General features: G+C 38.4%; 1 protein-coding gene across 1 annotated transcript in view; it reads left to right on the top strand.

Annotated features, from left to right (window-relative positions):
• The window catches only part of LRP1B (LDL receptor related protein 1B), a 368,685-nt gene that overhangs the window by 101,743 nt on the left and 246,800 nt on the right, over nt 1-20,142 (top strand). Inside the window, exon 5 of the mRNA XM_088168291.1 lies at nt 138-300. Within this exon, the coding sequence (XP_088024417.1) occupies nt 138-300 (163 nt within the window). The remainder of the gene's footprint in view (nt 1-137; nt 301-20,142) is intronic.

Raw genomic sequence — 20,142 nt, 5'->3', positions numbered from 1 at the left:
CTCTTTAAGTGAGTGGTGCATCTGCTGCCAGAGCAGCCAGCAGCCGCTTACTTGGATTGAAACTGCACTCCTGAGCTCCTTTTTCTTTCTTTTCTTCCCTTTTTTTTTTTTTTTTTTTTTTTTTTTTTTTTTGGCAGATGTACAGCAAATAGCAATCGACTGGATCACGGGGAATTTTTACTTTGTGGATCACGTCAGTGACAGGATCTTTGTTTGCAGCCAGAACGGGTCAGTGTGTGTGACCCTCATCGAGCTGGACCTGAGCAACCCCAAGGCCATAGCTGTTGATCCAACATCAGGGTAAGGTTCTTTCTTTGCTCTAGCATTCATTTCACATGAGGCATGCTCGTCTGTGGCTGCACATAATGTATCTGTTTCATGCAGGTGTTTTAAAAACTATTTTTTCTTTGCTGTATTGAGCTACTTGCATAGTTGTTATACTAAAGCAATAATGTGTAATGAACTTGGAGCAAATAGTTAATTGTGTTAATTGCAATAATTTATGTGCCTTGTGACTTCTCAAAATGGAATCAAAACTGAAAAAGCAATTTGATCCCTACTTGTCACAACATTTGCTTTTGCGTTTGCTTTTCTGCAAGTTGTGCTTCTAGAGGATGTAGGAAAGGAGTGTTTAAAGGATTTTTATGCTGTATCCCCTCATTTACAGGAATATTAGAAATTAATTTAATGAGTTTATTTACACAAAAAAAAAGTGGAAAAAAATTTACTGTGCTTTAGAGGGTCAGCTCTAATGGTAAAATTACAACATATTTGCTTTTTCTGCTCTATAGATAGCTACATTCAGTGCCAGTTGGGAATTAAGCCTTGCTTAAAATACAGAATACTGAATGTCTTCTATTCTATAACATCCACCAGCTGGGAAAAGTTTTTAAACAATAATGATGTAAAAGAATAACTAAATATGAGTAGGAATAGGATCAAGTTAATTTAAAACTAAATGTTGGTGAGGAGTTTTGAATGAGGATTTTATCTTGGTTTTATTAGTCAGAAAGTAGCTCAGACCAAAATCCCTGATGGAATATGTCCTGAACTGCCATAAGCCCCTTCTCAACAAATACAAAAATATTTACAGTAGAACAGCTTGTCATCCATATGTGGACTTTTGTCAGTCTTTATTTAAATCCTGAACGAATATTAAGAAGCATTATCACAATGACTTCAATTCTGACAGGAACAGCTTGCATGTAAAGTTTACAAAGAAGTTTGATAATGTGATCTTGAGTATAGCTGTATTTCTCTCTGCAGCAGATGGTAAGCTTGACTTGATCTGACTGCAGAGTTGTTCTAAAAGAAAAAAAATAAAAATTCATGTAGAAATTGATTTTCTGCAAGTTCTGATGTAAAAGAAGTTGAAGCTTTCAAATTTGCTGACAGCAGTCTTTTTTTCTATGCCTTTACTTCTATATTCTTTGCTGGATTTACTGGATGAATCCAAAGCTTGCCATTAGCTAATCTTATCTGTCAGGGATGTAGGAATTGTGCCCAAGCCTTTGGTTTTGTTTGGAGAGACAGAAACATGAGAGGCTGTTTTCCTTCAATTGTTATCTGCTGGCTACAAACCATTCCTGCTCAGAGTCACCTGCTCAGTGCCATGTGCAAGCTGAGCAGTGGCTGCTTTAGGGAGGGGGAAGTGCTGGCCTGTAGGAAAGGCCACAAGTGATCATGATGTTTTACAGTGTGATTCTTACTAAGTAATCTCCATTTATTTTGTGGTGAAAGCACTGTGTGGAAAATTTTCTCAGAATAAATGTTTTGCAGTTCAGTAGTTATTTCATTACTGGGTTTTTTTTTTCATTTTTATTAATTATCTGACAAATGTTATTCTGTTAATTGGATACCTAACATACATTTCAACTGCTAAACCCCAATGTATATATTAATTACGTTAGTTTTTGACTGGGTTTTGATCCAGAATGCAAACAGATAATGAAAAAGCATTCTGGCTATTTAAAAATCTTCTGAACCTTTCTTTTGTCTTTTGTTTTCTGTCCTTTTTTTTTTTTTTTTTTTTTTTTCTTTTAACTCTTTCATACTGATCATAGTTATGACTTATTTTGGTATCAGATTTTTAGGGTGGTATTGCTATCTGCATAACTTGGTGGGTTTATTTTATTAAACAAAAAATCACAAAAGCATCTGTACTAAAATCTGCATTGCAAGTTGAGCTCTGAATGAGTTGCTGCTTGCACAGAGGAGAGCATTGCCAATGCTAAGAAATTCAGAGTGTGATCCCAACCCTTTCTGTCTGTGATAAACTTCCTGTAGTGGCACAAGGTCAAGCCCTGCTATTCCTGTATGTTCACATCTGTGTGTTAGGAGCTGTGTCATGAACCAGAAATTCTGCTTTAATCCATAAAGCAACCAAGGCATGGTGGAAAATTTGCTCATTCCAAATGGTTCCCCTCACTGCACTCAAGAATATCTTTTCTGAGTGTGGTTAATTTTACATCTCTGAGCCTGCAAGTTCTGTTAGATGTTTAGTGGTGATGGTTTGATATATTCTCTTATGAGCTTACAATGGGACTTGAGCTACTAAGCTTCTTTCATATCACACAGGGAGTGAAAGAACTTTTCATAAAAGTTTATTCTCATAAAACTGAATTTGAAATTGAGAGAAGAAAGATTCTGCTATTCATACAGCTCTTGAAGAGCCATGTTTGTTATGTTTCTCAGCTAAGCATGCTACTTTGGCAGGATTTCAGCACTTTATCAATCTGAACTGTGTTTGATGTTTTGGTTTTTCCAGACTAGGTCCAATGCACACCCACCAGAAAAATACCTGCTTCCCCCAGTGACCTGGTAACTTACCCAGTTAGGGGTTTTGTAGTGCTGATACTCATCTCTTACATCAACTAATTATCAATTAAGAATAGCACAGTGAAGTATCAGACCTGTGTTAAGGACAGCATTTCCAGGGGCAGAGAATGTGTCTCCACTGATCACTGGGAGCACTTCAGAGCCCAGACATGGCAGTGAAACATGGATTGAAGGAAAAGCTGGGACAAGGAGAGTAGGAAATAAAGTGGCAATTGGCCACAGAGATGGAGAATAAATTGTTTTACAATAATATATTATCTATCAAATGCCTTTGAACTAAGATGTTTGGCTCCATATGTCTGCAGTTCATAGCTTTGATAAATTTTAATACAGGACTTCTTTTCTTCAGTGGTCAAGGAACAGAAGCGATTACTTTTGCTGGCCCATGAAATTGTTGTAAAATTGATGATGGTGCTGCTGACTGTCAACATGAAACAAATGCAGGCTGACTTAGAATGAGTTTAGCTGAGATCCTCAGTTCAGGCCTGCTGTACTCATGGGGAATGATTTTTCAAAGTATTCCAGCCAATATTTCGTTGCCATATTCATGAGACTTTGATCACTGGACATTGACGATACAGAAGGTAACACACTTAAAACTCACAAGAGGATAGATCAGATTTAGGTTCTCTCCCACCTCTGCCACAACCAGCAAAATGTCTCTACACATTTTATTTTATTTTTCTTATGGCTCTGCACCTCTTTGTATTTAATAAGAAACATAACATGCCTGTTGTTCGAGCTATGCAATATCATGCAATATGCATTTAGGAACATTAGGAATAATTATTGTGGAATACTGTGTGCATCTTCATATTTATTCTGTATATATGCCTGCTTAATTGTCTCCAGTGTTCAAGGTAAATTGTTGCCTTCCACTGCACCACAATGGCCATGGAGAATGTACTGCACCATTTTGCAAAGCAAAGATTTCTTGGAGCAGGGGAATGTGCTGCAGTTCCAACACTTCAGTCCTGGTCATACTGCTCAGATATCTGACATACATGGAATAACATAAATACCAGGGTGTCTTAGTTTCTCCTCATACCCATTTTCTGATTTCTTTGGGCATGCCAGAAAACGGGGAAAGGACAGGAAGAGCAGATGAGGCAGCAACCTTGGGGGTATTCCTGGTTCCAGAAATGTGCAGCTTGTAGCAATGGTTGTGATGCTTTTGGGGATGCCAGCCATAACTTTCTATTTTATTTCCCAGGCTTATGGAAAAATATGAACTTTAGGGAGGAGGTCTGAAATGTGGAGGGTATTGATGTAGCATCCACTGATAAAACTGTTAAAACATAAGGAGATATGTGACTAGAGGTTACAGGGGGTGACTTTGCAAAGAGGATGTGCAGAGCAAGGCTGGAGCAAGGTTCATCTGCTATGTGAACCTCCAGAGAATCACCATAGAATTCCAGAGTAGTTTGAGTTGGAAAGGACCTTAAAACTCATCCAGTTCCACCCCTTGCCATGGCAGGGACACTTTTGCTATCCCAGGTTGCTCCAAGCCCTGTCCAGCCTGGCCTTGGACACTTCCAGGGATGAGGCAGCAACAGCTTCTCTGGGCACCCTGTGCCAGGGCTTCACCTCCTCACAGGAACAAATCTCTTCCCAATATCCCATCTGACCCTGCCCTCCTTCAGTCTGAAGCCATTCCCCCTTGTCCTGTCTCTCCATCCCTTGTCCCCACTCCCTCTCTTGCTCTCCTGGAGCCCCTTTAGGCATTTGATGGAGCTCTGAGGTCTCCCTGGAGCCTTTTTTTCTACACGGAACACCACCAGCTCCCCCAGGCTCCAGAGCAGAAGGGCTCCAGCTCTTGGAGCATCTTTGTGGCCTCCTCTGGATTCACTCCAGCAGCTCCATGTCCTTCCTGTGTAGGATCCCAGGGCTGGAGGCAGCTCTGCAGGTGAGGTCTCACCTTGACCTGTCCACTCTTCCTGTGAGGCAGCCAGGACCTGGGTGGCTTTCTGGGCTGCCAGTGCATGTTACAAGTCAGAATAAAAAGCAGGTGGAGATAGGGGAAGAAGAAGAGGAAGAGAAGAACCAGAGGGGATGCACAATTACAGGCTGAAGTCATTGAAACTTGTGACTGCCATTTAAAAGTTGCATTAGAAACAAAGGGGAGAAAAGACTTCTAAAGAGATTTGTAAAAGGAGCAAGCTCACATTTTAATACTGCTACAGTGTGTGTCATGTAAATATTTGAATAAATCTTTTAATCGGCTTTTCCTTCTGCTATGGTGTAGAAATACAAAAAAAAACCCCCAAAACACAGGCTCTGCTTATTTCTTCAACACAATGTTTGTAAATGCATACAAGAAGAGATTGTGTTATGCTGATGTTTGAAAAACAACAGCTATTAATGTGTTATGGTGTTATGTACCATTTCTTGGTAATGTTAGTGAGTCAAGAAAAAAAACCAAACAAATGCACAACAGCAAAAAAAATACTCTGTTGCATTTTAAATCTGTAATAGCAATCGGTTGATACCTCTGGGATTCACAAAGGGGAACAAGGGAAACAAGTGAAGAATTAACAACTGAAGTTGTCTACTTTATCATCTCAGAAATTTGTTCCAAGGGAAAAATATAAAAATATTATTCTGTGGACTTCCTCTTTGATTCTGAAGATGCTAAGCACAGATTTCTTCTGTGGCTCAAATCAAAGCCACAATATGAAAATAATAATGATAATTAAAAATACATAATGTCATTGTGTGAAGCACCATAGGGAAATTTGCCTCAGTCTAAAATTTCAGAAGACAGGACAAAGTAAGTGGGTAAGAAGACATTTTGAAATTCATTCTTCTCTATAAGAACAGAGTTCAACAGCAGCTTTAAAATACCATATTTGAGGGATCTAGAAGAAAAATCATAAGAAAGAGCTAATCCTGCCCTTTTTTGTTTGTTTTGTTTTGCTTTGTTTTATTTTGGTTTTGGCTTAGTTTTTAATTTATTCTACCTCTTAAATCTGGTAAGAGGAGGAAATTGGAGATTGGTCATGTGAGCCCTGTTGACATCCAGATTATTTAGATGCTGTTGCAAATGTTCTTTCTCAAGCTGTGTGTGATCATCCTCATGGGATGTCTGCTTTTCTTGGTCAGACTAAAATGCAATGTAAGGTCCACTGAGCACTTTCCATTAAAAATCAAAGGAAATGGGAAAAGTTTTCCAGGCCATTGAATGAAAAGTTTTCCTTATTAGAGAGGCATGCACAGGAGATGATGCCTGGAGTATGGAAAAGCCATCCCAGAGGATGGAGAGCAGCCCTTAATGAGGCAAAGAGATTGAAGATATAAACAGAAGGAGTTTTGGGCTGACAACTCGATCTGTTTGGCATCATGGGTAGACATGTAAGCCAGATAGAGCTGTCCTGCTTGGTGGGATTTTGGACAAAAGATGGGTGAGGTCTCTGATAGAATGTTTGATGGGACAGAACCCAAGGCCAGCCCTGAAATCCTGCATTAGTAAATCCTCCACTAGTAAATGCTCAACAGCCAGCAAAGAGCAAGTCAGCTGGTGAGGGGTGGAGAGAGACCTTTCTGAAATAAATTTATTGACAGTAATTTTGTTTTTCTTCTCTTTCTGTACATATGTCATAAAAAAAATAAAATAAAAAAAGAAAAAAAGAAAGAAAAAAAAAAAAAAAAAAAAAAAAGAAAAGAAAAATCAGACCATAAATGCAATTTGTATTAGGCACAATGAATAGAGTTTGCATTCACCTCATATTTGCCTGGAGGTATCAGTGAGGAGCTGAAAATTCTTGCAGTAGAGAAGAGTACAAATTCAAAGAGGAGGGAAGGTCAAACCATATATTTTTTTTTCTTTATTTGCTTCATTGTTATTTAGACAGGGGAGTATTTCAAGGTAAAAATAAAACATCTGCAGTTATTGTCTGCTGCCTGTTTTATTCTCTTTTTACTCTCTTGCTTTTGAACTTTTATAGCATCCACTAGGCTTAGGAGAGACTCTGAGTCTTAAAACTTTGTTGTTTTTTTTTTTTTTTCCCTCTCAGATTAGTCATCATTTTCTGCTGATCAAAGAGGAGAGTTATAATCATTAAAGCTCACTTTTAAACAGCCAAATCATTAGTGGTTTAATAACATGCCATTATTAAAAGAGCTCAGTTCCTTTTCTTGTCACAAAGATTTTCAAAGAGCTGTAAGATACATATAAGATCCACTCACTTCAAAAAAGTTTTAAAGATGACCTGAAAAGGAATCTTCTTAATTTAAAAAAAAAAAACAAAAAAATCCCCTCAAAACAGAACAAAACCAAATCCAAACAAGTAGAAAGCAAACAAACACAAAAAAAAATTAAAAACTTTGTAGTAACTAATCATAATATGAAAGTTGTCATTAAGAATTCATATTTTGTTGCTCATCCTCCCCCTCCACAACCTCTTTCAGGCTGTGAACAGTTAGAGATGGTATAATAGAGGAGCCAAAATAAAATGAGAGAAGCAAAGATACTTAATCAGACAAAAAAAAAAAAAAAAAAAAAAAAAAAAAAAAAAAAAAAACCGACAAAACCACCCTTTTAAATTTATTTCCACTTTTTTATTGTCCCTTTAGCATGCTAGAAAATTATGAAAAAAAAAATTGTCTGATCTCAGGTTTTACAAAACTGCTTCTAGTTCTGTGCTATTCCATCTTTTATTTTTAATTGTTGTAGCCAAACTGAGACAGAAAACTCTTTCACCTTTGCATTTCCCACTGGATCTTTTCTCTCTTGAAACTTCAATTTCAGTGCAGCAGAACAGGTCTGCTCAGTGGGAAACCTTGTGGCTGCTGCTCTTGGTAAGAAAAAAAGAAACAAGGGGCATTTTCACACCTGTTCTCCTTCACCTTCTCCTTCCTTGTTCTACTTCTCCAAAATAAGGTGCTAAGACAATTCTGCATTCATGTACAAACAGAAGATAGGAAAAATTATGGTTTATTTTTCCAGCAAACTAATAAATAAATAAATAAAATTTGATTAATGAACATGCAAAGATATGAGCTTATATGAAAAAAGTCAGCTAATTCAGCTGAAAAGGACTCAGAGTCTCTGACAAAACTGAAGGAATGACAATACCAGGAATGTGACCTAACTGCATTAAAAAGGAACTCATTAACAATGTCAAGTTATTGGTCTGGATCTTAGTGACAACTATAATCAAAGCAATAAAAGTAGAATAAGCTTGAACAGGTTTGGTACATGCATGTTCCCAAGTAATGATCTGCTTGCTATTGTGCATATCCTTTCATTAATCAAGCAGTGCTGGAAATAAAAATGGATGAGAATAATGAATATCAGTCTTCTGTATATTCCCTGAAGGTGGGCTGTATTTGGTGCCCAAACCAGGTTGCATTCAGAGAAAAAACAGGTGCTGATAGCAGTGACAAAGGATGTATGTTTTGATAATAATCCTTTGTGAAAGAGCTGGCAAAATGAACACTGGCAATTGTTATTAGAATAGTTCAGAACTGATGTTCTGAGACTTGGTATTATAGCAATATTGCCTGGAGAATAAAAAGCTAACTAGAGTCATAGTGATGAAGCATGAACTAAAGCGAGCCTTTTTTTCTTATGCAGCGTGTGCCCAATAATGGATTTCTTATATTGCTACTAAGAGGAACAATATTTGAGTAGTGTCAGCAAGTATGGAAAAAAAAAAAAAATCAGTGGGAATGCAAAAGCATTTGTGGAATCGCAAGATAGCTGTGGTTTGTAAAAAGAAAAAGAAAAATTTAAAAAGCTTATGAGTAAAACTTCACTTATCAAAGTTTGGTCCAGAGGAGCACCAAGGCAGTGTTTGTGCCTCTCTCAGTGGGCTCAGGTTCTCCTGGAGAGCTGAGCTGTCAAAGCACAGCATCCTCATTACCCACACCCGCTGATTTTGGGCCCTGAACACCAGAACTGCCCCAGCAAACCGGGCTGAGCACACGAGCAGCAACAGCACAAACAAAACTCCAAGAGCTGCATTGCCTGGGGCACCCACAGCTGATCCAACACCTCCTCCCACAGAGCTTTGCACTTGTAGTTACTCTGCCTGGCCTCACATCCCTCACCCTCACTCCTGCACTAATTAAGCTTCTGCTCAAAATGCTCTTCTTTTCCTAGAAGAAATTCCATAGATCTGTGAATTAGAATCTGTTTTGGTTTTTTTTGTTTTCTTTTTTTTTTTTTTTTTTTGTTTTGTTTTGTTTTGGGTTTTTTTGTTTTGTTTTGGTGGGTTTTTTTTTGTTTTTTTTTTTTTTTTGCTTTTTTTTTTTTTTTGCTTTTTTTTTTTTTTTTTTTTTTTTTTTTTTTTTTTTTGCGTGGGAGACTCAGAAATGGACATGCTATTCTCCCTGGAATGGAAGTCTTGAAGTGTGTTGGGTTTGTTTTTTTTTTTTTTCTTAATAACTAAGATGTCCAGGCAAAAGCTACATGATTTAAGGCACCCTATCAGTGATTTTCTTCAAGTTGAAAGCAATTAAGCTGAGGAGAATAGAGGCCACTTTGTTTCTGAATGAGAATATAAACGGGAGCTTAAGGTTCCATAGTGCATGGACATTATGTTCATGTCCATTTGAAGTCTCCTTTTATTTTTTTATTTTATTTTATTACCTAATTGTCTTATTATCTAACCAGCTTCTGTAAGGTCATTTATGTTGAAGACAGGTTCTGACATTCTCATATGAATTAGAGCACTGCATGAGTGGAAGAGCAGAACTGAAAATATAGCTGCTTAGGACCTTTTTTTAAATTTCTTTTAAGATGTGATTGTATTATTCTGGACTTTAAAATATCCGTGTGTATAAAGATAGATATTGATAGAGTTTATTTTAATTTGTTTGTTTTTTTCTCTAAAACGAGCAAAATGAAAACAGGAACAAAAAGCTCATGTTTAACACAGATAGTGTATTATGGTGTTATAAAGTTTTCCAAACCTGTTTTCCTAGTGCAGCCCACGTATTTCTTGTGTTTTTTAACTGAGTCTTCGTATTGCAGTAGTGCAAAATTGTGCAAACCATGAATTTTCTAATAAGCTCTTGTCATGTCATTCTTTTCCTCTTCCTACAAGATAAATAACCACATGCCATGTTTGAAGCATAAAAACACTCAATCATGGAACATTCTGGGTTGGAAGGGACCCAGAAGGATCATTGAGTCCATTACTCTTGGTCTGGATTAACCAAAACCACCCAGAGTAACAAAATGATGAATTCAGTCAATTCAGTTAATTCACCAGCAGTATGATGACATCATCCTGATAGAACTGCTGTTTTCTCAGGGCTGATTACATGGAAGGCTATTTTTTAAATATATATTGATTTTCCAATTTTGTTTTTTCCTGAGGTTTTTTGCATGTCATTGCTATGCTCAGGAATGTGAATGGGCCTTGCTGGAGATGAGCTGCAACTTGAGCCCTTTTGGTGGAAGATAGAGAAAAGCTGGAGGAAATCTGGAGATATTAATAGGAAATTAAAAAAATGTGAAAAACTCATGGCCTGTGTAAAACTTGCAGGAACTGAGGTAGCCTATTCTGGGAGAGAAAATCCATACTATTCCTATAAAAGATTGGTTGAATAGCAAAGTGGATTTTAATTCTTAAATTCTTTAATTCTTACTTCTTTAATTAAAGAAAGAATAGGAAAAATAATTTTAATTAACAGACACTGGTAAGTAGAGGAAAAAAATTCAAGTCTGAGGCAACCTTAGCATATAAGTGATGTAAAAGTTGGAGTCTCTGTCATTAGGGACTTTTGGGAATGTCTGTTCAGACTTGGATTTCATATCAGAATGTATGTTTGTGCAGGTCTGTAAGTTTATAATGTCAAAGAATGGTGTGCTAGAAGAATAATTGTCAATAATTCTATTTACTAACATTTCAATGCTGCTATTTAAAAAGTATGGCTGAATAATTACCAAAGTAAGCCTTTGGTTTTTTTCTCCACTTGAAGAAATTTGAGAGATTTTAAGGAAAATGGGTCAAAAATATAAATTCTAGGAAGTTTCACTTTTTCTTTTAGAGGTGATAGGATTTGCTGCAAATGAGACTGAAAATTGGATTTTAAAGGGATTTTGAGACCAAAAATTTATCATGGAACACATGCAAGGGTTCCTACCCACAGGCTGCATCCTGACTTTTTAGGAATTGCCTTGATTTGAGTGGTTAAATTGCAAGATTAATTGTTTAGTTTTGAGTTCATAAAGCAGCACGAGCTGCTTTCTCACATGGGTGTTGAGAAGGCAAATTGCTGCCTTGGGTAGAAGGGTTTGGGCACTGGGGGTGAGGAGCAGCTTTTCTTTAGAGATTCGTGTTTCCAACTCACTGACAGAATTTCTTTGCCGTGTTTGATCAGCCACGGAGCTGTTAAATAATCTGCCCAGAGTTACCTATTGAAACACACAACTCTGTCAACCCACAGTGGGAGGAGAATCAATTTCTGCTTTACCATCCTGAAAACTCCAGCAAAAGTCCTCAAAGCGTGGGAGCAGCGGCTCTCTCTTGTTTCTGCAATGAATATGCTCTTGCTAGAAACTTCTAAACCATATTAAGTTTGCTCATTACCAGCTAGCTGGAGCTAGTTGGTTCATTTTCACACACAAACCCGTTAATGTGCACACAAAAAACTTGGTTCAAGTTTGCAGTTGGCCTCAGTGTTGGTGTTTCTAAGGAACAGAATTTAGGAGTTTGGGCAGCGTCCAGGCTGGCACTTGGAAACTTGTTTACTTTGAATCAATGGGTAATTAGCTCACTGAGGATGCAAACTTTTAGCATAGGGTAGTCTAGGAAAAAGCCATCGAGTTAAAAAATAACCTCATTGACTCTGCTTCAGTTTTGTTTAGATGATTTTTATTCATTAGGATTTGACAACAAATCGACAAACGCCAAACCAAAACACTCAGATATCTTTATTCAACAGATATTAAATGAAAATACCCTATTAATAGTAGGGTATTTGAAACTCACTGCCTTTTTTACATGCTGAGAAACCACCACTTACAGTCTGAGAGCTTTGTAAATTTTACAAATACACGGTTTTGCTGACAGACTTCTCCAGAGCCAGGAATTGCACAGCACCACCTCTTGGCTGTTCTCCTCCAGCAGAATGGAAACACACTGTGCTTTCTGCTGGCATAGCTCCTCTGGCTGAGCAGAAGGAGAGGAGAACAAGCAAACTGCATTCCCAACAGGGATTACTCTGCCTTCAAGAGAAAATCAGACCTCTAACCAAAATATTTAAATTGGAACAGAAATCGGTTGACTACACCAAGCCAAGCTCTTGTTTGGATTCCTGAGTGTCTGACATGGTTTACTGATGTGAAAACATTGCATCTTCTGAAAGTTCAAGGATTTATTTATTTGTTTGTTTTATGTATGAATCTCCTTGTTAAGTTACTGCTCTGTTATTTGTCACATAGAGTTTTCTGAATGCAGTAATATTTTAGTAGATCACAATACTATGGTGTATGCAGCTGCCCCTTCAAAAAACTTGATGTATATTCTAACATTTTCAAAAGTGAAATCTTAATATTGGAATTGCATGCATGATTAAACTTTCAATATGCTGGCAGCTTTATTTTGAAAGGTTTGAATGCCCCAGGTCATACCCAATGCAGGGAACAGCTGAGACTGTTCAGTTGCTGAAGTGAGGCCACTTACATAATACATGTGTGTGTGTCTGTGTATGATTTCCAAAACTTTAGGGGAGGATTCCTCTCTTTTGCTGGTGATATATTTTAGCCCAATATTCTACAAGACACTGCTGCTTATGTATTTTTAATATAATTATGCATATATGTAAAAATATAAAAATAATATTTGATGAGCCACCTGTGTCCTCAGACAGGAGTTTTGGCTGTGTTGAACTGCCTTGTGATTTGGGATGAGGTTTTGAAAATACAGTGTCTCAGTGTCACAGGCAGAATTAGGCTCTGAAACATCAAGCTTAAGTTGAGCAGTCATAATTACTGGGTAGGCTTGAAATTGTGGTTTAAATTCTGTGGGAGGTTCACTTCATTTAAGCTTGGGAGGATTTTGTGAAGAAGAATTCATTAGTGTCTGGGAAGCAATCGCAGACAGAGGTGTGAACACTGGTAAGTGCCTGTTTGGAAATGAGCAGCTTTGCATTCCGAGCAGGATTTGCACAAAATGCATCTCTATTGAAGGGTGTGAGGCAGCACATTATGTAAGGAAGCAGCATTCACTCCTCAGAGCATGAGGAGGGTGTTTTGAAATAATAATCAGCATGGATGTAATCAAAGAATTTTGATTGCTCATATCATGGGATAATTTAAGACAACACAGGAATCGTAATGCTTGCTATCATTTGAATGCTTGGATTTGCACTTGTAACATTTTTATGTGCATTTTTATTTTTGTTTTGTTCTTACTTATCTCACAGCCTGGAGATAACTTATGTAGACCCACACCTGCTCTACCTTGTCCAGTTTGTATGGAAAAGGAATAGAGATTAGAGGCAGAGGTTGAGAGGTTGTCTATTTTATCACATTCTTTGAAGGCAGAATAAATGAGCCTGGGACATTCCACAAGCAGGTTTTGTCTAAATTTCAAAATCCATAATATTCAGAGAGGAGATTGCATGAACTATATGACTTTATCTCTGTCAATTTAAGATTATTGTCTCTAATTATCCTGTGAGCTGGCATGGAGAACAGTTTATTTGCCTCTTCTTGCAGTGACTTTTTAGCTACTTCAGGATAACTAGCACATACTTATTTTAATGTAGACTAAGAAAACTCAACTTCTTACAACTTTTCTTTTTCATTTATTCCCCATCACCACCTCTTTCATCCAAACTTCTGATTATTAGTTGTTGCTCTCTATAGAGTCTCTGTTTGGTCTCCATTTTCCTGGAAAGCTGAGGAAAGTAGGAAAGTTTGTTTCCTGCTGTAAACACTTCAGTGTAATACTTGTTTTTTGTTTTTTTTTCTGGGGTTATTTCCTTGGCACTGTGATAAAACTGACTTGGGTCTAGATTCTGGTCAGGTGTTACCTTGGTAAAAGTGATTTCATGATTTTGATTTTCTTTTTCCAGTTATACTTTTTTTCTGCTCCGGTTCTTCCTGTGCCCTTCCAGCTGTCACTGCCTCACCATTTGAATCCTTGCCTGAAGTCATCTTGCAGATCCAGATTTTTCCCTCTCTTGTATCTGTGTAGATGAGTCACTAGTCATTACAAAGAGGGATTATAAAAGGGGGATTTTGTGCTGAGGAAACCATGGGGATAGTTCAGTTTCTGTTGAAATCTCACTGTACAGACAGCTTGTCCAATGCACCCTATTTCAGCTGGGACAGTGGGATGTCTTATTCCCCTCTCCATATTCCTTGCCATCCCTTACTTTTTGGTGCTGTTTTTCAAAGCAAGATTTGTCCTATATTCTTTGGCACATTGTTCATTATTCTAAATGATAGTTTTCTGATGCTCAGCAGAACTTCAGAAAATTATTTCTACTGTGTCTCCACTCCATTTTTTAAAGTGACAGTGGAAGGTACAGAGGGACGCAGCTGCCAGAGTGTGGAGAGTGTGAACTCCTGTCTGTCATCACCTCAGTGTTACATGACTTAGAGGAGGGTGAAGTGGCAGCAGTTGCCTCTCAGCACAATAATGTGTGAGCTGGCTTTTGACCCTTCTGTAAAAAGGGAAGAGAAAACCAAAAAAACCCAAATACAGGATAAGACTGTTGTCGCAGAAGTACAGATGCTGAGAGATCGAATGCAAAAGCTTTCTGACAAGAGATTTATTACTGTAAATACCCACACACAGACCACAGGACTAGATAAGTATATTCATCTCTTTCATCTCATGTACTCCTTAGAGATATGGCTGTGTATGATCTGCTTCCCTCTTGCCTGTTAGTTACAGGAAATATTACTTGACTAAATTCCATTAATACTTTTCATCAGAAACATCAGCCTCAGAAATATTTCCATTCAGCCCATAGCTTGTTAATCAAGTCCCTGGTTCATCTGTCCATACAAGCCATAAAGTTCTGCAGTGAACATCTAATTGTGAAGAGCACGGTGGGTCAGTTACAGGGTGTGAGCAGTAACCCATCCACCAGTGAGTGCTCTGTGCTTGCTGTCAGTGCAGCTTTCCCCACACAGCCCCCTCGGTGCCCCCCGTGCCCCACAGCACTTTGTGGGCTCTGTCAGATGGCACTTCTGCCTTCTCTGAGATCCTTACTGCTGAATGTTTTGGGGTATTTTATTGCCCAAAGACCAATGAGCTGTATCTCCTTGAAGGCATCAGCATTAACAGATGAAGGCACAGGTGATGCTGCAGGTGAAATGCTAATATTTTAATGCAGAGTTTTGCTTGCATTCCAGGAGAGCAAGAATACAATTAAAAATAGCAACAACAGTGATCATGTCCTTACTGCAGGCACTCACAGGCAAGCTCCAATCATCTCTCACAATGCACTGCTCTTAAAAATGTATTCCTCCATTTCTTTGTAAACTATATCAGTTGTTATAGCACTTTATATATGGAGTGGATGCATGTTGTGGTGTTTGGTTTAAGATGTATTACCCAGCCCTGACAAACTCGGCAGTTAACAGGGTTGCAGGAAGGTGTAAGAAGTCACAGCCTGAAGTACCACAGCTGTGTTGGTCACTGACATCAGGGCAGGCATCCTGTGGGGCAAACATTGCCATGGAGACCATGAAAGTGTCTTGTGGAAGGGGCTGTGCCTGACTGCCTGAATTTATCCTTGTCTCACACCCCAATGAGCAGTCAGCCTGCTCCATTTCTGCAGCAACAGGTCTGACCTTTAGGCTCTGAGTTCCATAAATCCAGCTGCCCTTAGCACCAGCAAGGACAAACTGGGATTTCAGTCAGCTGACAGTTTCCTTGCTTTCTCCTTAGAGAAATACAATGCTGATGTGTGTACTGACTCTTCTTTTCCTTTTGCCTCAGTGGATCCAACCTCCAATTGTTAAGAAGTTGCATACAAACAAGTTTGGGCATTTTCATTTAAGTAAATGTATGGAAAAGGGGTTGTAGGACTGACTACAATGCATAATAAGCTAGAGAAAGCAAACCAGAGGAACAGCTGCTGCCAAAAAATCTCCAGAAAATTCTGCTTTCAGCCTCTGCAACTGATTGAGAAAGTTGCAGGAAAAAAAGTTCTTGCATGTTAATGTTCCAAGTAGCACAAACTTGTATTTGTAAACAAATACAACATGGATTATCCTCTAATACAGTAAATGGCAAATGTTATATTGCAGAAAGATAAGGATTGAAATCCCAGGCAGAAATGCAAACCTATTTGTTTACAATACAAAAGATTGTCCACCTCCGCAGCTGTTGAACATCTGTCCCTGAAGGTAATGAGATAAACATATGACAAACAACATGTAAATATCTGGCAATTAATACACCTGGAGTCGTGGGGAGGGACACAAAGCTGCAATCCAGCTACTGGCTGGACTGTAGATAAATGGCAGTATAACACTCAAAAAATTACTCAAAAAATACATATGAGGTACAATCACAAGAATTTTGCCTGAGTCAGTGACTGGTCTGTGGGTTTTGTGATTGTTGAGCTGGCTTGTTACCAGCCAGCTTTGGAAATTTTTGGATTGCATTTGAGGGTTTGTAAAAGGTGAATGGGAAAATAATCTCATGCGTTGACCACACATAGATGAGATTTTGTGAGAGCTGTGTCAGAGGTGCAGTTTTCCACTGGGAGAAAAAGAATTGCACCTACAAATAAACCCTTAGAGGTATTACCTAAGGCATCCTTTATAGAAACATCCCTGGTACTTTCTTTGTATTTTCATTTTAGTAATTCTGAGTCCTAGAATAGCACACAGTTTGATTGCAGTTTGTGTAACTCCTTTCCATTTATCACTCTCACATTCAAATGCACCTTAAATGCTCAGCTGAATAAATACAATGCAGATTACTGCTTGATGTATTAAATGCCAAATACTATCTTGCCAACAGCCAAATATCTATTTATGCTTTGGCTTGCCTCCATATTCACACATACTGGGGCTTAATGATGAGTTTTTTATTCTACCATGATATTTCTCTGTATAGGTGTTCCAGGGGAAAAGAGACCATAAAAAGATGTGAACTTCACAGTTACAGAGCCTTCTCTGTGATCAAGTTTAAATGGATGGGTTTTAATGTCTTGAGGCTATTGCTTCCCTCTTCAATTTCGAATCACATTGGAAAGCTGTAGAAGGGAAAGTACAATTTAGTGCTTAAAATGAGTATGGACAGGCATGGAAAAGACAATATGAAATGCCAGGTTGTAGAAAGGGCAGTAAAAATAATTTGAGGTCAGACAAGCAGATACAATTCAAAGTGCTAAAGGAGCAAATTGGGTGAGAGGGGACAAAAATATGAGAAGAGTGGACAAACTTATTTGGGGAAAAGAGAAAAAGGAAAGGAAGAACAAAGCTAAGAAAGCTTCAGCATGAAGAACATCATTGGGTTGTTGCAGACAGGCAGAACTATTAGAAAAAAAGCAAAGCTGTGATCCTGCACTTTCCTGTAAATTCCTGCAATCTGTGGATGGCTCCCAGGGCACAGGTTTAGTTTTGATTTACAGGTGTTAAGGTGAGTTGGCCGCAGTTTGAACCCTGGCTGTCTGCTCTGGACAACCCTCTCCAGGACAGGCAGGCTGCACCTCCCCAAGTGCACAATTCCACCTCTTTGTGCTTCTTTACCTGGTTTTACTCGTTACCAGGAAAGTACCACTGTAAAATCAGATAATGAAGTCTTACAGACCTATTAGAATAAAAAATATGACAGCTAATAATAACCAGGGGCACCTGGGCTGTATTTTCTCCTCAGCATGTGGTAGGTTTGAGAGCTCATATTAGGTTTGCCATGGATGAGAAAGATAATTTAGCCATTTTCTATCTGCTGAAGGAGAAATAGTGGAGATAGAAGAGCTGTGACAGCAGCTTTCCTATGTTTATGAAGTTGTAGGTTCTGTCTTACTATCAGGTAAGTAATTATGTGCAGTTACAAAATGTGCATGCATTAAATAATCCTAGGCAACATTTTCAGTCTTCCAAGCAGCTCAAAAGCAGCTCTGATCCTATTTAAATGACATTTTTACTCAATGTCTTCCTACATACAGTCACACAGACAGATTATATGTTCCTAAATGTGCACCTATCTGAACACCCAAAGGAAAATGAGAGGAACATATTTTTGTGGAGGGAAAATAACTGCTCTAGTGCTGTGACACAAATCTCCATTTGTTAACTGTCTATGGCTGAATTACATTTTAATTTAGGCAACCTACTTTTGTTTAGGTAAAGAGAAAATAGGAGCCATGAATGAGCCACTTCACATAGAGCAGAATTACACAAATTGTAGAAGCTTCAATTTTCCCTTACTTTTGGATGGGACCCAATTTTTTCTTGACGAGACAAGCTCTACCATTTCACATCTGGTGTCCTGCTGGTGCTTTATTTTGCTGTCGTGATACTGCAGGGAAATAGAGCTCTTAATTTGCAGTTTGAAATCCACAGGTGTTGATAGGAAGCTTTTGCCACTGCAGTGTAGTATGGATTTCTGCAAATGGTAAGAAAACACTGAGATGAAGATTGCAGAATCTTTCTTTTCTAAGCAGAGATCTTACAGGTTTTGGAGATGATACTGTTTTTCAGTATTAGGAGTAATGACTGTCACTGTCAGTGCCAAACCTCTGGGGAAAGATGTTTCGATTTGGGCTGGGAGAAACTGGGGGGAAAGAAATTGTACTTAACACTTCTCAGTCACTGCTTGTTTGCAACCAAAATGAGTAAAATGTGAGCTGCTCCAGCCCTGTTGACACCCATACCCCTGACTCCTGACACCAGCACCATCCTGGAACAGACACTTTCAGGGACTCTGCACACAGGGAAGTGCCAGCCCCTGTGAATGATGGAAGAGAAGGGAAGGTAAATTGGCTCTCAGGGTGCTCAGCAGCCCCTTTAGCCAGGGCAGTGCTGGCACTCACTCGAGCCCTAATGGCCTTTTGTGTGCACTGCTGAGCTCAGCCCCCTGGTTTCTATATTTTTTTTTGCCTCTCTGTGAAAGTAAACAGGATCATTTAAACCCAGTACCATCAGGTCCAAGCCACTCAAGTGCTGAACAGGCTCACACTGGGGATGCTGAGCTCACCCTCAAGTTTTAGGGGAAGTCCATGGCCTGGATTTTCTGCTTCCCCCTTCCCCTAAAATGATTAGCAGGCAAACTGTTATTTCAATTTCAGGTTCTCTGGAGAACTTGGTGTTCATGGAAGGTACTTTCACAGCAATTATAGAATCAGGGGGAAGGAGGAAAGATGCTGAAGTTTTATCTGGGAGGTGAATCTGACTAACCATTCTGATTTCCTACAGATACATATTTTATCTTGTCTGTGGCTATATATTATTTTCCTAAATAGAACGCCTCATGAAAACGTTGCCAACTGTAATGACTTCATTCATTTAATTGCAAAAAAAAATACTTAAAAAAACCCTTGAAAATTTCCAGTGGAGAACCCTTCCTCTATTGCTGCTGGGTTAAGACGTGGCTTAGAAGGTTGTTCCATTTCTGGTATATGTGATTTTTCACTCCTATTTTCTGTTTCTAACACCATTCTCCCTCATAATAAATAAAGCAAAGGTCATGCCACAGCTCTGTTGGCACCAGGAATGTTTTGCAAGGCACTTGTCACAGGTCACTGGCTGCCCATGCTCTGACTTCTGTAGGTGAAGTTGTCTGTGTGGCATATTTGCACGGGGTACAGTTTAAAGGAAAAAAAAAATTACACAGAATTAGTTTTAAGTCTTCCCTAATTGTATTTTTAATCATAAGATTGGTGACATTTACCTTTCATTGTGTCATTTTATTTCTCATTTTGTGCTTCAAGCGAGTGTTCCCCAAACTCAGTGCTGCTTCAAAATGCTTAATCAAATGAAAATGCTTATTTCCCATCACTGGATTTATAGCTACAGTCATGATAGATTAAAGAAAAATAAATTTAAACAGTTTTGTGACAGCAATGAAGAAATATTTCAAGTCTTATATGCATTTTAAAGTTCTTTGTATGCTTAAAATACAGTGTATTTATCTATGTGCAACATGAGCTCTTTTCAAAAATATGCAATTACTCTTTATTGAATGCCAGACTCTAAGATCGCAAAAGCAAGCTGGATGAATTAAATGTTTTATTTCCCAGATGGGGACATCTGAGACTGCTCAACCTTTGTGGCTTCTAGTCAAGGGGCAGTGCTCTGAAACAGGGAGGTGAAGATAAATATCTAGGTAAGGAACTAGGTAGTAGTGTGAAAAATAGATGGATAAAGATACTTGAAGA

The sequence above is a fragment of the Sturnus vulgaris genome, chromosome 7 (assembly GCF_052056855.1).
Source record: "Sturnus vulgaris isolate bStuVul1 chromosome 7, bStuVul1.hap1, whole genome shotgun sequence".
NCBI lineage: Eukaryota > Metazoa > Chordata > Aves > Passeriformes > Sturnidae > Sturnus > Sturnus vulgaris.
This window is presented reverse-complemented; position numbering and strand designations above follow the sequence as displayed.